Below are 20,378 nucleotides of genomic sequence, written 5' to 3'. Positions count from 1 at the left end.
TCTTCACTCTTTTCTCCAGAACTCATTGCTAACTTGAACTAATGGTTTCTCATACAGTGCTTTTTCAGGGAGGCAATGTGATTCCAAGGCCAGCACTGCTTTTAGGAAAAGGCAGTGGGAACGAGGGCTTACAGCAATGGCATAGCCTGTCAGCAGGATCAGGATGAACAGCAGGAAGCTGTCCCAGGCGTTGCTGGGTGCTCTACTGACGACCTGCAGCCTGGGGTTAGGATCCAGCAGGTTCCACAGCTGAACAGTTGCCAGTAGAACCAGGAAGCCCATGAGGTGAACGACTGCTGAGTTTACTTTTATTGCCTCATGGAAGCTGATGAACCTGTACCCAGCAAGGCTGACAGTCACTGAGGTGAAGTGTATGCTATCCACTTCTCCAGCTGAAGTGTAGCATCTCTGCAAGTCCTATTGGGTCAAACACTTGTTGATGTCAGAACTCTTCTTTTCAGTGTCGCCTCTGGTACTTGTGGATGTGAGAGCACTGGCAAAAGGCCATGTATTTGGTTGGGAGATCTCCAGAAGCCCTGAAGTGCAACCCCTAGGAGATTAATGCAAATTCATCCTGCAAATCAAGGCCAGCCTCGTCTACTGCTCCAGTTTGAGTTAAATCTCTCCTCAAAAGGAGAGGAGTTAGCCTAAGGAGATGTGCCCTTATGCTGCTCTGTTTTCTGTAGGATAATTAATAGGCTTAACAGTGCTGAAAGTAGAAAGATGATAGGTAAACTAGACGGAAGGGTGTTACATGAGAAATGCATTCACAATCTTGTATTGCAACTTGGAAAGACCCCATAGAGCAAGTTGGTGTCTGATCACAAACTGTTCTAGTGTCTAAGACCTAGGCAGTGCCATACAGCAAGATGGACCTCAACTGTCAACACGATTTAACTGCACAGACACACTCCCTACATAAACAACCCTCTGTAAGTCTGACCTGGAACATTGCTTCATTACACAGATCAACAATCCAGACTAGTGACCACTGAAAAAGTCAAGTACCACATGGCAATACTTGGCCTGGGAAATAGATGCTCCTCCCCATGGGAAAGACCAGAGAAGGTGCCCAAAGGGGCACCAGATGTCTCTTAAGTAATGGACAAGCTAATGCATGAACATCCCTACCCAGAAAGCAACCCTCTTTGGATTTAAAAAATGCACTGTGTTGCAGTTTTATTTAAAGCATGATCATTTGTCATGCCTTAGGCTTTATTCTTTGGTCAGGGTGCAAAATACAACTAATTCCAGGTCCTTGCTGTGTGAAATTTGAATGTATTATCCTTGACAAACATATACCTAAGTATTAGGAAGACAGAGGACATTTTCAATATGATTAGCAGTATAAATGGTTTCTTGTTAACTGTCTTCTCAGCTGTGGACATTAGTCGGAGTTCTGTTTTTAACTCTGGTATACAAATATAGGTCTGATAGAGCAGTGGAGGAGGAAAGGGAGTTTGAAAGGATACTTGTGAGTAATCAGGAAACTTTGGACGTTGACTAGAAATAGGCTTCGCTCCTTAGTCTCCTTCTTACCTGTTACGATCATAGTGGTATTGTGCTATGTTTTTCTTATGCAGAGAAGTAAGCTTCATGTCAAGACCCAGGATGACAGCTAATGAGGCTTATGCTCGTGTCCAGGATGTTTCTTTTCCTAGTGAAGGACCGCCACCTCTGCTGTTTCAGCCAATGACCCTAAACACAGACGCCACAGTCACTACGGTTTGCCTTAAAGATTAGCCAGGTCTCTCCCTAACGAAGTATTTTAATACTGGCAAAACACTAAGCTGAGCACTTGTCAAATCTAACTTGAACACACTGGGTTAATGGTCTTGGTCTGCTCTGTAGTAACTCAGAGCCGCTGCTTACAGAAAAGTTCGCCTTTTCCACTACAACTTTCATTGGATACATGATTTCATTTTTGTTGTTTATATTTTAAAAAGTTTCCAAATTAATTTTCAGGCCTGAAAATAAGACAGGTATTGGCTTACGACAGATTGTCTTTTGGTGCAGTTACCTGTACTTTTGAATACTTGCTCTATTTATTCATATTTTCAATTCTTGCTATTACCTTATATAGGGATAATGCAACTGTACACAAAAATATTCCTTCTAGAGATTAATCTCTTAGCTCTTGAAAACTGGAAGAGCTACTTGGTGGAAAGCCAGTCACCTTTTAACTGAATTCAGGCTCTGGAAAGGACCAAAGTCATAGCCCTAATTCTAATAATAGCTCATTGTAGAGCTCCCCTGATAACATCTGGAAACTTCAAGAATCTTTTACATCTAACACTTTAAGTTCACCTGTACGAAGGTGTAGTAACAGACTAGGAGATAACAGAGGGCTTGTGAGATAAGAGACCAAAGTCCTTGGATGCCTGAAGGGAACTTAAATGTCCAGCCTCAGAGAGGTGAAGAAGGCACCTGAGAACAAAGAATACCTGGAGTCAAGAGTCTTTAAAGCTTGTGCCCTCTTCCTTTCAAACTCTGTCTTGGAAATCAGTGCAACTATTCCTGGATTATCTATTACAAATGTTCCTGAATCTCTACATTTTACTTGGTATTTCCTCTAGAGCTGTCACTGGATATTAGCTGAGATCATGTATGTGTTGGAGAGATGTGCTGCCTGCACTATCAATAGAGTGAATGGGTATATTGGTGACCCGACCATAAGGGCAGTGTCTGACTTCACAGCTATTAAAGGTGTTATCCTTGCCAAGCCAGAACAGGTGCAGAGATACACTGACTAGTTGTACTCTTGCAATATGATGTTTGGAAGAGAAATGATGACCGTGATGTAAAGTGTGGGGAGAAGGGAACACTACTTAAAAATACACTTTCAGAAATAAGTATGCTTTGAGCCATTTCAAATTTACTAAGTGTAAAGCACTAATATCCCATGAATACTAACAGTATCCTGTGAATACTCAGATGTTTCTATGATAGACTAAAAAGCCTCAGATTCCACCCAGGACAGTGAGACTGTTGTGTATAAAATCATGACAGGTCTTGTGACTATAAACTTTCATAAGGCCCCAAAATATTAGAATTAAGATGTGTCCCTTAGTAGAAAGTACATTTAAAAATAAAAGGAATTCCACTTCACAGAGTTTCCTCTTAAGACTGGGACTTTCCCATGTTTACCCCTTTTTATTATTATTTTTTTTAATTTTTATTTTTTGGGTAGTTACTACTAATGAAAAATCCTATGAAGACCCACAGGAAGCCTTCACGCTTCATCTAGAAATAAATATAGAAGTCTAAAATTCCTGATTAAACGCCTGATAGTAAAATGGAAGGATACTGGGGGGCAAATTCTGGGGAAGATAAAGAGAAAATGAAGTTTGACGAGGACAGACTTCCTGTTAAACATAGGGGAACTGAACGTACTAGTTTCCCTCTAATCTCATAAAAAGGCCACTACAGTAATAGTGAAGGCATAAAGAACAACCCAAAGAAAAAGAGGAGGGTAGAGACAGCAACAAACTGCCGGAAGCTGGACAACAGAAGGATGACACTGAAAGCAGAGTCAAGAAAGCTGAAACCTAAATCAGCTGTGTAGAAAACCCAGAAGCAAGACTAGAAAGGAAAATTAGAGGCATCAGATACTTTTGAAGATAATGTCAGGTGGAACTGAAAATACAAGAATTGATCGCAAGATCCCAGATTTCCTTCCTCATCATTTGCAGTGAGGTATTAGCTACCCATCCTGCCTTCCACCACCCTAAAATTAAAGGTTTATTTCCTACTGATGTTGAACTAGAGAGAATCTGAAGTCAGGGGCACCAGGTATGATCTACTAGAAAAGAATTAAGAGAAAGTTTTTATACCACTTGGTGAGATGCTTCCAGGCTCTGAGAGGTCCAACAAGCCTATATCCTCAAGGCAGGAGTTTGGAGGGTCCCTCTATGTGAAAACTGTCCCATAGACCTAGATAACAGTTGACAAGCTCTTTCCATATGCAAATAACTTCTAAATAGCATTTATTTGCTTTTCACTGTCCCCCTCTTCAATATGAAAAGCTGGCCACATATTTGAACCTCTTACACTGAAAACTGGAGATCAAAACAAAACAAATCAAAAAATAAAAGCTTAGGGGCGCCTGGGTGGTGCAGTCGGTTAAGCGTCCGACTTCAGCCAGGTCACGATCTCGCGGTCTGTGAGTTCGAGCCCCGCGTCGGGCTCTGGACTGATGGCTCAGAGCCTGGAGCCTGTTTCCGATTCTGTGTCTCCCTCTCTCTCTGCGCCTCCCCCGTTCATGCTCTGTCTCTCTCTGTCCCAAAAATAAATAAACGTTGAAAAAAAAATTGAAAAAAAAAATAAATAAAAGCTTGGCAGCTCTTTCTGCCCAAGGGTCCTCCTGTCTCTGTCTGTACTTTAGTAAAATCACTATATAAATAAATAAAGCTCGGAGGCATCAGAGAAAGGGAGCAGGGGAGGAAAAGGAAACAAACTCTGTAACATCCTCACAGTTCAGAGGATACTGCATCCATAAAAGAACAGGACACTATGAAAAAAAAAAAAAAAAACAAGGGCAAACAATTCTTAAAAATTGAAATATAAAAAAAAAATTAAAAAAAATTGAAATATAAAGATGAATGCTTCAATTCTAAACCATTTCCAAACCATTTATTGGATTTAGTTCCCAGAAACTAGAAGAAAAAAGATGGAAAAGCAAAACCAAGAAAAAGGATCAGTCTGGTCACTCCAATGTCAAAATGCCAGGAATACCAGAAAAAGAACAGAGAAAAATAGAGAAGAAATTAATAGAAGTCTGTAAGAAAATTTCTCAGAGTTTATGGACACATTTCCAGATTAAAAGACTCACCTTGAAGGGAGAAAATTCTAAAAACTTTTGAGAGCTGGGGGCATCAAACATCATTATACATCTTAACAACAACCTGAGAAGCTAGAAAGCAATGGAGCTATACTTTTCAAATTCTGTGAAGACAACTGTTTCCAGAATTGTTAGCAATCAAATGTTATGGCAGAATAACATTTTGAGACATGGAAGGCTTCAAAAAGTTTACTACTTTTGCACCCTTTTTACTAATTTTGCACCCTTGCAGTAATTTCCTGGATGATGTGCTCTAGCTTAAATGATAAAGTACAGCAGCAGAGGAAAAATGGGATCCAGGAGAAAGATCCAGCAGAGGAGAGAGGTCAAGATAATCCCTAGGGAGATTCCAGGGTGAGTGCTATAATGCAGACCTAGAAGATAACCAATCTTTACCAAAAGGATGGAGGGCCCTAGAGAGGTCCTTTTATCTTTTAAAGGTTAAAATGAAGGTTACTTGACACTTTTTGAACAGAATGAGATTTTTACTTTTGGAGGAGTTTGGAGATGACTCTGATAGATCCATGCAAAACCAAATGGAAAAAAAAAGGGGGAGGTAATTATAAACTCTAAGGAAAAAGCTGTAGAAGAAAAGAAATTTAACTAATATGTTACATGGCTCATCTTTGAAAAATCATTTATATAGTCACAATTTATGGTTAGTTTAATATTTATTTTCATTATTACTATATTGGGATAAGGAAAGAAAAGGTGTGTATGTGTGTGTTAGGGATATGCATTGGATATAAGAAAGTTAAATGTTCATCAGTAGAGGAAAAAAGAAATAGATAATACCTACAACTAAAAATTCATGAAATAGTTAATCATGTTAAAAAAAAAAAAGAAATAGTTAATCATGTTAATTTTTAAATTTCAAAGAACCAGTTTAAAAAGCTGGAAGGAGCTGTCTCTGGGAAGGGCCATGAGGTGGGGAAGAAGAGAGGACTGCTAGTTTTTGCCTTGAACTATTTGACTTTTAATAACTTTAACTTTTTTTGTTTAATGTTTTTATTTATTTTTGAAGGAGAGATAGAGCATGAGTGGGGGAAGAGACAGCATGAGCGGCTCCAGGCTCTGAGCTGTCAGCACAGAGCCCGACGCACGGCTCAAACTCACGAACTGTGAGATCGTGATCTGAGCTGAAGTCAGACGCTCAACCAACTGAGCCACCCAGGTGCCCTGATAACTTTGTCTTTTTTAAAAAATTTTTCAACGTTTATTTATTTTTCGGACAGAGAGAGACAGAGCATGAACGGGGGAAGGGCAGAGAGAGAGGGAGACACAGAACCGGAAACAGGCTCCAGGCTCCGAGCCATCAGCCCAGAGCCTGACGCGGGGCTCGAACTCACGGACCGCGAGATCGTGACCTGGCTGAAGTTGGACGTTTAACCGACTGCGCCACCCAGGCGCCCCAATAACTTTGTCTTTTAATGGTATGAAGAAACTGAGCCTTCTCCTGTGATACGCAGGTCAGAGAGAGAGGGGAGAAGAGGTCTTCATACCCATGTTGTTGGACTCCAAAATCAGGGTCCCTGCACACAACAGGTTCACATTAGCAGTGAAGACCACAAATTGCACAAAGAGGCTTTTGGTGCAATGGTCAAGCCAGTGGCTCTGTTCAAGATGCTGCAGAACTCTGGGAAGACGGAGAAGCACGCTACAAGCTACCTTCTCCATTCAACCCTGCAAAGGAGAAAAATGCCCTGGCATCTCCAATATCACCTTTGTACCAGTAGTATGCAAAGCTACATCTCCAAATCTAGTTTACCTATTAAACACTATTACTAATGTTCAAACTGTCACTAGTGTTAATTAACACTAATATAAACTTAGCTACAAAGATGAAGGTTTTCATAATAGTATTCACACCAAACTTCAATGTTCAAGAAAACATATTTGGCATTTAACATCTAGGGTAGAATTAATTTTACGTCAACCACCTATTACTCTACTCCTTCTACTTCTAAATGTTAAGTGCTGATCTTAACAGCTATTCAGGTTTGAGAGGGGTGGAAATGTCATTATTTGGTTGGCATCATTGTTGTTTTGTTTAATTTTAGAGAGAGAGAGAGCAGGGGAGAGAGAGACTCTTAAGCAGGGAGTGTGGAGCCTGACACAGGGCTGGATCCCATGACTTTGGATTCATGACCTGAACTTTGGATTCATGACCTGAATCAGATGCTCAACTGACTGAGCCACCCAGGCGCCCCAGCATCATTCTTTTTGAGTAAATTCTTGCTGTAAACTTAAATGAAGAGATAATTTAAGCTTTTTCATACATAATGACAAAGATTTTTGTCACATACACATATAAAACGATTCTACAAATCTCTGGCAATTTAACTTTGAATCTTGGATGATTATGGTTCATAAAGGGCAATGATGACTCTTAAATTTGAAGATTATAGTTTGCCTAAACTAGAGATACCTGAATTGAAATTGGTAGGTGTTTTTCCAGATGAGAAAAAAAAAATGAGTTTGGGAAAACTGCCAAACCAAAACATACCTACAGTTTGAGGTTGAACAAGGAATTTTCAAACTAAAAAATACATTTCCTTAAAGTCTAAAAAGTATTACAAGTGTAGGAGACAACAGAGTAGCATTATAGTGGCTGTAGAAATTACTCAAATGGGTCCTTAATTCCTAATTGCCCTAAGAATGGACAAAAGTGCACATCCTGGTTATCCCTCCAGGCTTCAGCCTTGCTCACCTGGCTGCAGTACTGGAACTTCTTCCAAGTCTCACAACATACCCTCCTCCTGAGTAAATGGCAAATTCCCCTTGGATAGGATAGCCACCCAGTATCTCTTGATCCTGATAACGCCAAATGCTGTCTGACTTTGTGATGTTCGTATCAGGGGAGGCCCCCTTGACTCCACAGTTCTCTGTATCCTCCTGATCTTGTGAGATGGCTTCACTTGTTCTTGGGGAGATACTCCAGTTGGGAGAAGTATGGCACCAGGAATGTGAATGTGATGAAGCAGAACACTGCCCAAAAGAAAGGAGTTCCCATCAGTAATAAATCCTAATGAAAGAGTACAAGAAACTGTTTTTAAAAATACTTCAAATTAGTAACAGAAAATGCCCTTTTTTGCTATTTTAAAAAACAGAATTTGGAATTTCTGCTAATGCAACCGGACAAGAAAATGACTGAAAGCTGTCAGTAAGATGGTGAAACAGGAGGCCCTCTGCTTGCGTCTGCTCTTAAAAACAATAATTTGGCAACCATTCTCAGGAAAAAAAAGTATGTTTGTGGGAGCCTTGGGATCCAAAGGTAGGGAGTTGTGAAACCCCAGTGGAGTCCAAGACTGACAAAAGGCCATTCTGAGAAGGCAGGTCCGTGCCCAGGTGGCTGACTCACAAACTGTGGTCCTGACGACAGACTCAGAAATAGCTTTGTCCCCCTATGCACTTGGCTAAATTACCTTTCGGTCTTGGTCCTGCCACCAGCACCATGCACCAGGAGACTCCTGCCTGTGTCTTGGATAATAGGCCTGCAGACCTCAGTCCTGACTGTGGACCATGAAACAGCTTGTGACCCAGTGCCAGTCCCTCTCAGCCACAGTTCAAAGGTTCCTGGAGACAAACTCACCAAACTCACTGGAATGGCCCTCAACTAGACTCCAGCCCCTCCTGGCTGTAGAACATGAGCAGTCCTGCCAGTCCAGAGACCTGCTGGGGGACACACCCGTTAATGCTCCTGGAGACAAGCCTAGCAACCATGTCTGAGTTTAGATCCTGAAACTTCCTTCTAACTTGGCTCCAGGCCATCCCAGCCATTGTCAGGAAGCCGTCCCGCCCACTGTGGGATCGGGTGGGGGACACACTCATCCATCCCTCCAGAACCAGGTCTGTAGACATTGGTCCTGGCTGCGGATCCTGAAGAGCCCTGGTAGGTGGTTCCAGTCCTTCTCAGCCACAGTCCAGGGCCCATCTCACCTGCCCAGGGACCCAGCAGGAGCCCTTCCAGGAATCTGGTGGGAGCCACACTCATTCTTGCACCTGGTAATAGGCTTGCCATATGCCAACTCTGAAGCAGACCCTTGTCCCAGTGCTAGTGCTAGTGAACAAGGTTCTGGAGTAAGTCCTGTTCACCCAGAGACCAGATAGAATCCATACCCACCTAAGCCTCTGGTAACAGGCCCACAAATTGTGGACCCCATTGCAGATGTAACAATAGCCACAAGACATGGCTCCATCCCAACTCAACTGAGATTCTGGAGGTAATCTCATTAGCCTTGGGAAACTACAGAAGAAGGTCTTTACTTGCCAAAACCAGTCTGGAAAGACTGGAAAATGTGTTTGCTCTTTCAAGTGCACAAATACCAACGCAAAGCTATATGGGTCACAAAGAATGACTCCAAAGAAATGAAGATCTATGAACTGCCTCACAAGAATTCAAAATAATCATCTTAAAGAAACTCAGTGGAGGGGCGCCTGGGTGGCGCAGTCGGTTAAGCGTCCGACTTCAGCCAGGTCACGATCTCTCGGTCTGTGAGTTCGAGCCCCGCGTCAGGCTCTGGGCTGATGGCTCAGAGCCTGGAGCCTGTTTCCGATTCTGTGTCTCCCTCTCTCTCTGCCCCTCCCCCGTTCATGCTCTGTCTCTCTCTGTCCCAAAAATAAATAAACGTTGAAAAAAAAAATTAAAAAAAAAAAAAAAGAAACTCAGTGGAATACATGACAAAACAAATAAATGAAATTAGGAAAACAATGCATGAACAAAATGGTAATTTTAAGTTTATTTTGAGAGAGAAAGAGCACGTGTGCATGTGAGCAGGGGAGGCACAGCAAGAGGGGGAGAAAGAATCCCAAGCAAGCTCTGCACTGTCAGCGCAGAGCTTGACGCAGGGCTCGAACTCATGAACCATGAAATCATGACCTGAGCTGAAATCAAGAGTTGGATGCTCAACCAATTGAGCCACCGAGGTACCCCCCAAATGGTAATTTTAATAAAGAAGTAGAAACCACAAAAGAGAACTAAACAGAAATTCTGGAGCTGAATAATACAGTAATAGAAATGAAAAATTCAATACAAAGCTTCAACATCAGACTTGATCATACAGAAGAAAGAATCAGTAAATTTGAAGATAAGTCATTTGAAATTAGCCAGTTCAAGGAACAAAAAGAAAAATGATGACAAAGAATGAAGGAAGCCTATGAGAATTCTGGACATTGTGAAAAGAACAAATATACATATTATGGGAACCCCAGAAAGAGGAGAGAGAGAAAGAGGCAGAAAACTTATTTCAAGAAATAATAAATGAAAACTTAAAGATATAAACATGTGGGTACATGAAGCTCAAAGGACCCCCCCAAGTCAGGTCAACCCAAAGAAGCTTATCCTGAGACACATAATAATCAAACTGTTAAAACTCAAAGCTTGAGAATTCTGAAAACAGCAAGAGAAAAAATAACTTTACACACACAAAGAAACCCCCACAGTCTATCAGATTTCTTAGCAGAAACCTTGCAGGCTAGAGGGAGCAGAATGACATATTCAAAGTGCTGAAAGAAAACAAAAAACTGCCAACCAAAGCCACTAAACCCAACAAAACTGTCCTTTGGAAGTGAAGGAGTGATAAAACCATTCCGAGACTCACACAAGATTAGGGTAGCTCATCACCACCAGATCAGTATTACAAGAAATGCTAGAGGGAATTCTTCAAGTTGAAAGGAAATGATGCTATGTAACAAAAGGAAAGTATACAACTCGCTGGTAAAGGTAAATAATTAGACATAGTCTAATTCAGAATATGGTAATAATATAATGGTTTATAAATCACTTTTATCCCTAGTATAAAAGTTAGAAGACAACAGTATTAAAAATAACTACCACTGCAATAATTGGTTACTGGATGACAATATAAAAAGAAGTGTGACATCAATTGCATAAAGTGCAGGGGAAAGAGAAGAAAAAGTATAGAGGGGTTTTCTTTCTTTTTTTCCCCAATATACAGGCAGCACAATCTTGTTTATTTTTATTTATTTTTTAAGTAATCTCTATGCCCAGCAGGGGCTTGAACTCACAACCCTGAGATTAAGAGTAGCATGCACTACTGACTGAGCCTGCCAGGTGCCCCAAAGTATAGAGTATTTGTATGTGATTGAACATAAGTTGTTATCAGGTTATAGGATGTTTCATGTAAACCTAATGGTAACCATAAAGCAAAATCTATATAGATAGATACAAAAAAAGATATAGGGAAGGGAATTAAAGCATACCACTACAAAAAATAAATAACAAAGGAAGGTAGCAAGAGAGGGAAAAAGGAACAAAGGAGCTGAGAAATAATCAGAAAACAATAAAATGGCAACAGTAAGTTCTTATCAATAATTCCTTTAAATGTTGAGAATAAATTCTTCAGTCAAAAGACAGAATGATTGAGTCTGGTAAAAATACAAGATCCAATAATATACTGCCTATAAGAGACTCACTTTAGTTTTAGGTACACACCACAGGCTGAAAATGAAGGTGTGGAAAAAAGATATTCCATGCAAATGGTAACCAAAAGAGACCAGAAGTAGCTCTAACTTATAACAGATAAAATAGAATTTCATTTAAACTCGGGCACAACAGACAAGGAAGGTCACTTGTGATAAAATGATAAAGGGCTCACTTCATAAAGTGAACAAAACAATTATAAATATATATGCACCCAACATTGGAACACCTAAATATTTAAAGCAAATTTTAACTGAAGGAAGAAATAGACAGCAATACAATAATAGTAGGGGACTTCAACAATCCACTTTTAACAATGGGTAGATCATCTAGACAGAAAATCATTAAGGCAACAGCAGACTAGTTACACTGTGGACCAAACGGACCAAACAGATCTATTCAAAACACTCCATTCAACCAGAATACTTGTTCTTCTCAAGTGCACATGGAACATTCTCCAGTATACATCGTAAGTGGGGCCACAAAGCAAGTCTTAACAAATTTAAAGATTGAAAGCATGTATATCAAGTATCTTCTCTGACCATAATGGTATGAAACTAGAAATCAATAACATGAGGCAAACTGGAAAATTCACATATACACAAAACTAAACAATACAGTTCAGAACAACAAATGGATTAAATGAGAAATCAAAGGGAAATTATAAAGTACCTTGAGACAAATAAAAATGGAAGTATAAATGTTGTAGAGAGGTCCTAAAGGTGTGATGACGAGAGAATTGGAAAGCAGGGGCTGAGACTGTCCAGGAGCTGAAGCAGCGGTCCCCTGGCTCAAGCCTCTTTTATTTTTGCAAATTGTCTGATAACAGCAAGCACATACAACGTAGTATTTGGCACCCTGACCGGTCCTGCACCTGCAGCGTATTCCATACCAGGTCATGAATACATCTGGTGCCAGACAAAACATTCTTATCCCAGGCCTGGTGCCCATATGATATCCTTCTGGAGAGAACGTGCAGTCCCAATGGCTTTCCACCTGGGAAGGGAACTGCTTTTAGTTCCTTGCCGCTCTGTCCCTTTCCTTCAGGACATTCTTACGGTGCCTCCAGCTTCTTGTTCTCCAACAAAATGTCATGCCACACTTACGGGATGCAGCAAAAGCAGTCCTAAAGTGGAAAGTTTATAGTAATAAACACCTACTTTATGAAAAAGGAAAGATCTCAAACAAACAAGCTAACTTAAGTCTTCAAGGAACTAGTAAAAGAAGAACAAACTAAGTCCAAGGTTAGCAGAAGGAAGGAAACAATAAAGAGCTGAAATAAATGAAATAAATACTAGAAAAATAGAAAGAAAAAACAATGTTTTTTTGAAAGATAAACAAAACTGACAAGCCTTTAGACTGACCAAGAAAAAAGAGGATTCAAATAAATAAATTAATGAAAGAGGAGACATTAACATTGGTATCACAGAAAAACAAAGGATTACAAGAGACACTATGAACAACTGTATGCCAACAAACTGGACAACTTGGAAGAAATGGATAAATCCCTAGAAACACACAACTTATCGAGACTAAATAATGATGAAACAAAAAATCTGAACAGACTAATAACGAGTAAGGAGATTGAAGCATAAAACAAAAAAACCGCCCAACAAAGACAAACCTAGGACCAGACAGCATCATGGATGAACTCTACCAAACATTTAAAGAATTAACATCAATCCTTTTCAAATTCTTCCAAAAAATTAAAGAGGAGGGAGCAGTTCAAAATTCACTTTATGAGGCCAACAATGCCCTCATACCAAAGCCTACAGGATAAGAAAATCACAGGCCAATATAGTTCGTGAACACAAATGCAAAGAAATTCTCAACAAAATGCTAGCACATGAAGTTCAAAAATACATTAAAAAAAATAAAACATACATTGCGGGGCACCTGGGGAGCTTGGTCAGTTAAGCGTCTGATTCTTAATCTCCACTCAGGTCTTGATCTCAGGGTTTTGAGTTCAAACCCCACTTTAGGTGCCACGCTGGATGTGAAGCCTACTTACAAAAAAATCATACATTGCAACCAAATTGGATTTATCCCTGGGATGCAAGGATGATTCAACATAAACAATTCAATAAACATGGTATACCACATTAGCAGAATAAAGGATTAAAATCATGTGATGATCTCAATAGATGCAGAAAGAGCGTTTGACAAAATTCAACATCCTTTTGCGATAAAAACTGTCAACAAATTAGGCATAGAAGCAATGTACCTCAACATAATAAAGACCATGTATGTCAAACCCAAAGCTAACATCATAACTGTGAAAAGCTTAAAAGCTTTTCCTCTAAGATCAAGAATAAGACATGGGTGCCTACTCTTGCACTTCTATTCAACATACTATAGGAAGTCCTAGCCAAAGAAATTAGGTAAGAAAAAGAAATGAAAAGAATCCAGATAGGAAAGGACAAACTTAATTGTCTGTTTAAAGATAATATGATCTTATACAAAGAAAATCCTATAGATCCCACCAAAACAAAAATAAATACAAACCTGTAAAACCTATAAATGAGTTTAGTAAAGTTATAGGATATAAAATCAATACACACAAATCAGTTGCATTTGGTTACACAATGAACTACCCGAAAAAGAAATCAAGAAAACAATCTCACTTACAAGAACATCAGAAATAATAAGATACTTTGGAATAGATTCAACTGAGAAACTGAAAGATACAAAGAATAAGACACTGATGAAAGAAATGAAAAAGACACAAATAAAATGGAAAGATATCCCATGTTTATGGATTGGAAGATTATTGTTAAAATGTCCGCACTACCCAAAGTGATCTACAAATTCAATGTAATCCCTATCAAAATTTCAAAGCACTTTTCACAGAAATAGAAAAAATAATCCTAAAATTTATATGGAATCACCAAATATGCCAAATAGCCAAAGGAATCTTGAGAAAGAAAGCAAAGCTGGAGGCATCACATTTCCTAATGTCAAACTACAATATAAAAGCTATAGCATGGCACAAAAACAGACACATAGACCAATGGAATAGAATAGAAACCCCAGAACTAGACCCACAAACGTATGGGCAACTCATCTTTGACAAAGCAGGAAAGAACATCCAATGGAAAAAAGACAGCCTCTTTAACAAATGGTGCTGGGAGAACTGGACAGCAACATGCAGAAGGTTGAAACTAGACCACTTTCTCACACCATTCACAAAAATAAACTCAAAATGGATAAAGGACCTGAATGTGAGGCAGGAAACCATCAAAACCCTAGAGGAGAAAGCAGGAAAAGACCTCTCTGACCTCAGCCATAGCAATCTCTTACTCGACACATCCCCAAAGGCAAGGGAATTAAAAGCAAAAATGAACTGAGACCTTATGAAGATAAAAAGCTTCTGCACAGCAAAGGAAACAACCAACAAAACTAAAAAGCAACCAACGGAATGGGAAAAGATACTTGCAAATGACATATCGGACAAAGGGCTAGTATCCAAAATCTATGAAGAGCCCACCAAACTCCATACCCGAAAAACAAATAACCCAGTGAAGAAATGGGCAGAAAACATGAATAGACACTTCTCTAAAGAAGACATCCGGATGGCCAACAGGCACATGAAAAGATGCTCAACGTCGCTCCTCATCAGGGAAATACAAATCAAAACCACACTCAGATATCACCTCACGCCAGTCAGAGTGGCCAAAATGAACAAATCAGGAGACCATAGATGCTGGCGAGGATGTGGAGAAACGGGAACCCTCTTGCACTGTTGGTGGGAATGAAAATTAGTGCAGCCACTCTGGAAAACAGTGTGGAGGTTCCTCAGAAAATTAAAAATAGACCTACCCTATGACCCAGCAATAGCACTGCTAGGAATTTACCCAAGGGACGCAGGAGTACTGATGCATAGGGGCACTTGTACCCCAATGTTCATAGCAGCACTCTCAACAATAGCCAAATTATGGAAAGAGCCTAAATGTCCATCAACTGATGAATGGATAAAGAAATTGTGGTTTATATACACAATGGAGTACTACAGGGCAATGAGAAAGAACGAAATATGGCCCTTTGTAACAACGTGGATGGAACTGGAGAGTGTGATGCTAAGTGAAATAAGCCAAAAAGAGAAAGACAGATACCATATGTTTTCACTCTTATGTGGATCCTGAGAAACTTAACAGAAATCCATGGGGGAGGGGAAGGAAAAAAAAAAAGAGGTTAGAGTGGGAGAGAGCCAAAGCATAAGAGAATCTTAAAAACTGAGAACAAACTGAGGGTTGATGGGGGGTGGGAGGGAGGGGAGGGTGGGTGACGGGTATTGAGGAGGGCACCTTTTGGGATGAGCACTGGGTGTTGTATGGAAACCATTTTGACAATAAATTTCATATATTGAAAAAAAAATAAATGAGCACTTTGGAAAATAATTCTCCCAGGAAAAAAAAATAAAAAAATAAAAGCTATAGCAATCAAAATCATGTGGTACTGACATAAAACAGACACAGAATGATGGAACTGAACATAGAGCCCAGAATCACCTCATGCACATACAGCCAATGAATCTATGACAAGCGTGCTAAGTATAGACAACAGGGAAAAGATGGTCTCTTCAACAAATGGTTCTGGAAAAACTGGGTATCTATATGCCAAAGAATGAAACTGGACCCTTTTCTTATGCCACATACAACAATCCATTCCAAAAGTATTACCAACTTAACTCTGAGACCTGAAACTGTAAACTCCTAGAAGAAAACAGGGGCAAAGTTCCTTGATGCAGGTCTTGGCAATTCTTTGACTAGGACATCAAAAGCAAAAACAAAACAAAACAAAACCAAGAGGGACTACAACAAACTAAAAAGTTCCTGCACAGTGAAGGAAACCACCAAACCACGATGAAATGGGAGGAAATATTTGCAAATTATGTATCTGGTAAGGGGTCAATAACCATAATACACAAGGAACTCATACACCTAAATACCAAACAAACAAACTTAAATGACTGATTAAAAAATGGTCAGGGGCACCTGGGTGGCTCGGTCAGTTAAGCATCCAGTTAAGCATTTGACTTTGGCTCAGGTCATGATCTTGTGGTTTGTGAGTTCAAGCCCCATATGGGTCTCTCTGCTGTCAGCGTGGAGCCTACTTCAGATCCTCTGTCCTGCTGCCCCCTGCTCCTCCCCTGCTTGTGCTCTCTCTCTCACACAAAAATAAACATTAAAAAAATTTTTTAAATGGGCAAAGGACTTGAATATACATTTTTATCAAGAAAAAAAGTGGCTAACAGTATATGTAAAAATCACTAACCAAAACTACAATGAAGTATCACCTCAGACCTATTCAGATGTTGTGTTTTTTTTTTTTTTTTTTTTTTGTAAGTAGGCTCCACTCCCAGTGCAGAGCCCAATGCAGGGCTTGAACTTACAACCCTGAGTTCAAGACTTGAGCTGAGATCAAGAGTCAGATGCTTAACCAATTGAGCCGCTCAGGGACCTCGTGATGGGCTTTTACCTAGAAGATGACATACTGAGCGTTGGTGAAGGTGTGAAGAAGGGAACTCTGTGCACGGCTGCTGGGAATGGAAATTGGTGCCATCATTATGAAAACAGCATGGGGTTCCTTAAAAAATTAAAAACAGAACTACCATGTGATCCAGCAACCTCACTCCTGGGTATATATTGAAAGGAAATGAAGTTAATATCTTGGAGAGATATTTGCACTCCCATGTTCATTGCAGCATTATTCATAATAGCCAAGATATGGAAACAATCTAGGTGTATGTCAGTGGGTTACTGTATAAAGAAAACGTGACACACGCAAAGAAAATCTTATTATTTGCTACCACATGATGAATATGGAGGACATTATACAAGGCAGAATAAGCCACACAGAAAAAGATAAATACTGTATGATTTCACTTACATGTGCAATCTAAAAAAGTCAAATGCATAGACCAGAGAGTAAAATGATGGTTAGCAGGTGCTGGGGAGAGGGAAGGGAAAATGGGGAGATATTGGCCAAAGTGTACAAACTTTCAGTTTTATTTAAAATGAATAATTTTGGGGGCGCCTGGGTGGCTTAGTCAGTTAAGCGTCCAACTTCGGCTCAGGTCATGATATCGCAGTTCATGAGTTCAAGCCCCGCATCGGGCTCTGTGCTGACAGCTCAGAGCCTGGAGCCTGTTTCAGATTCTGTGTCTCCCTCTCTCTCTCACCCTCCTTTATTCATGCTCTGTCTCTCTCTGTCTCAAACATAAATAAACGTTAAAAATTTTTTTTTTAAATGAATAATTTTGGAGATCTCATGTATTGCATAATCATTATAGTTAATAGTACTATATTGTATACTTGAAAGTTGCTAAGAGAATACATCTTTATGTGTTCTTAGCATACCAAAACCAAAATTGGGGCACCTGGTGGGCCCAGTTGGAGCATGTGACTCTTGATCTTGGGGTTGTGGGTTTGAGCCCCACGTTGAATACAGAGATTACTTTAAAAAAAAATCTCAGAGGCACCTGAGTGGCTTAGTTGGTTAAGCATCCAACTCTTGGTTTTGGGTCAGGTCATGATCTCACAGGTTCCTGACTTCAAGCCCCTGTTAGGCTCCCCACTGACAGTGCAGAGCCTGCTTGGAATTCTCTCCCTCCCTCTATCTCTGTCCCTTCTCCACTAACTGTCTCTCTCTCTCAAAATAAATAAACTTAAAAAAATAAAATCTAAAAAAAAAAATGCAAAACACATAACTTTGCGATATGATGAATATGTTAATTAGCTTGACTGTGGTAAATATTTTACAATGTATTCATATATCAAAACATCACATTGTACCTTGGACACATACAAATTTACTTGTCAATTATACCTCAGTAAAGCTGGGGAAAAAGAATCAACTGAAAAACTACTACTTACAAAAAGGTAATGGAGAGCCACCGGATAACGTATGGAATTGTGGAATCACTGTATCATATACGTGAAACTAATATAACCTTATATGTTAACTAACTGGAATATTTTAAAATAAAGAAAAAAGAGAACTCAGCAAGGTGGTTGAGTGCTAATATACAGAAATCAACAGCCTTCATACATCCAAACAATATTTACTTAAATGGTAAAGACAGATAAAATATCTCACTCATAATAGCTACACAAAGATAAAATAAACCTAACAAGAGATTTGGACTATTAATGAGGGATCCATGGAAGATGAGGGCGGAAAGGCATACCATACTCCTAGGGAGATAGGAGTGTGAAGAGAACATCATACAGATATCAGTTCCCTGAATTAATCTTTGTAAGTTCATAGTTTCTATCTATATAAATATCTATTTAAAAAAATTTTTTTTAATGTTTATTTATTTTTGAGACAGAGAGAGACAGAGCATGAACGGGGGAGGGTCAGAGAAAGGGAGACACAGAACCCGGAACAGGCTCCAGGCTCTGAGCTGTCAGCACAGAGCCCGACGTGGGACTCGAACTCACGGACTGTGAGATCATGACCTGAGCTGAAGTCAGCTGCTTAACCGACTGAGCCACCCAGGCGCCCCTCTATATAAAAATCTAAATTTAGATCTACAACCATATAAGCTCGCTATTTATTGATTTATTTGGAGAGAGAGAGAGAGAGACAGAGACAGAGAGAGCAAGCAGGGGAGGGGCAGAGAGAGGGGGACAGGGGATCTAAAATGGGCTCTGTGCTGAACAAAGAGCCTGATGCGGTGCTCAAACCCATGAACTCTAAGATCACGACCTGAGCCGAAGTCGGACGCTTAACTGACTGAGCCACCCAGGCGCCCCTATAAGCTCTTAATACATAAAAAGATCCCCACCCAGGGCACCTGGGTGACTCAGTCGGTTAAGCATGCAACTCTTGATTTCAGCTCAGGTTGTGATTTCACGGTTCATGGGTTTGAACCGCATCTCAGGCTCCACACTGATAGCACAGAGCCTGCTTGGGATTCTGTCTCTTTCCTTCAGTCATTCTCTCTCAAAATAAACACCAACAGGGGCGCCTGGGTGGCTCAGTCGGTTAAGCGTCCGACTTCAGCTCAGGTCACGATCTTGCGGTCCGCGAGTTCGAGCCCCACGTCAGGTTCTGGGCTAATGGCTCAGAGCCTGGAGCCTGCTTCCGATTCTGTGTCTCCCTCTCTCTCTGCCCCTCCCCCATTCATGCTGTGTCTCTCTCTGTCTCAAAAATAAATAAACATTAAAAAAAATTTTTTTTAAATAAAAATAAAATAAAATAAATTAAAAAAAAATAAACACCAACAAAAAATTCCCATATATCCAAACAGTCTAAAAAAATCAAGCAGCCCAATGAAAACTGGGCAGAGATTAGGAAAGGACATTCGTTCGTTCATACATTCCTTCAATTGATATGTATGGAGTGCACACGTATGGCAGATCCTGCTCTAGGTGCCAGGAGCATACTGGATGAAAGAGAGTCCCTGTCCACAGAGAACACACATTTGAGGAGGGAGACAGAGAGACAAGAACCGAATAGTATTCAGGTAATGATAGTGCTAAGAAGAAAAATTAAGTAGGAGGAGGGATAGAGGGGGCTGGGGAGGGAACACTACTATTCGTCTACAAGGGATGACTAGAGAAAGTTTCTCTGAGGATGTGGCTTGTGAGAGAGACCATAATAACGTTCGGAGCACCCGATGCAAATATCTGTCAGGGTAGCAGCACGTTCCAAGGCCCTGAGTTGAGAACAGGGTTGGTGTGTGGGAGGGCACAGAAGTGTGCATGGCTGAAGGACAGTGGAGGAGGGGTGGGCATAGGAGTGGAGGTGTAGCTGTGGGCCAGGCTGGGCAGGCCTCTGTAAGCTCTGGAAAGGGTTTGGGATTTTAAGTATGATAGCAATCTACTGGGAGGTTTTGAACAGGGGAATAATACTGATTTATGTTTGAAAACAGTATGGGAGGATGGAATGAAGCAGGGCAAGGGCAGAGGCAAATTCTGCCCAGATGAGAGGTGGAAGATGGTACCTTACTCTGGTTTTGACTTCCATTTTCTCATGAGTGCACTTGCAAAGCCTTTCTTCTATTTCAGAGCTATGGGTATTGTTTGAAAACACCAATTTTCAGTGGACTGTTGGGGATGTGGCCAGACTCATACATTGCTCATGGGA

The 20,378-nt window shown here is 40.3% G+C and overlaps 1 protein-coding gene across 1 annotated transcript in view; it reads right to left on the bottom strand.

The window, feature by feature from the left end:
• Positions 1–20,378, bottom strand: part of PKD1L3 (polycystin 1 like 3, transient receptor potential channel interacting) — an 82,220-nt gene that overhangs the window by 2,748 nt on the left and 59,094 nt on the right. The window contains 5 exon segments of the mRNA XM_043599384.1: positions 133–334; positions 1,540–1,617; positions 1,619–1,698; positions 2,308–2,405; positions 6,343–6,476. Coding sequence (XP_043455319.1) covers positions 133–334; positions 1,540–1,617; positions 1,619–1,698; positions 2,308–2,405; positions 6,343–6,476 — 592 coding nt within the window.

The sequence above is a fragment of the Prionailurus bengalensis genome, chromosome E2 (assembly GCF_016509475.1).
Source record: "Prionailurus bengalensis isolate Pbe53 chromosome E2, Fcat_Pben_1.1_paternal_pri, whole genome shotgun sequence".
NCBI classification, from domain to species: domain Eukaryota; kingdom Metazoa; phylum Chordata; class Mammalia; order Carnivora; family Felidae; genus Prionailurus; species Prionailurus bengalensis.
This window is presented reverse-complemented; position numbering and strand designations above follow the sequence as displayed.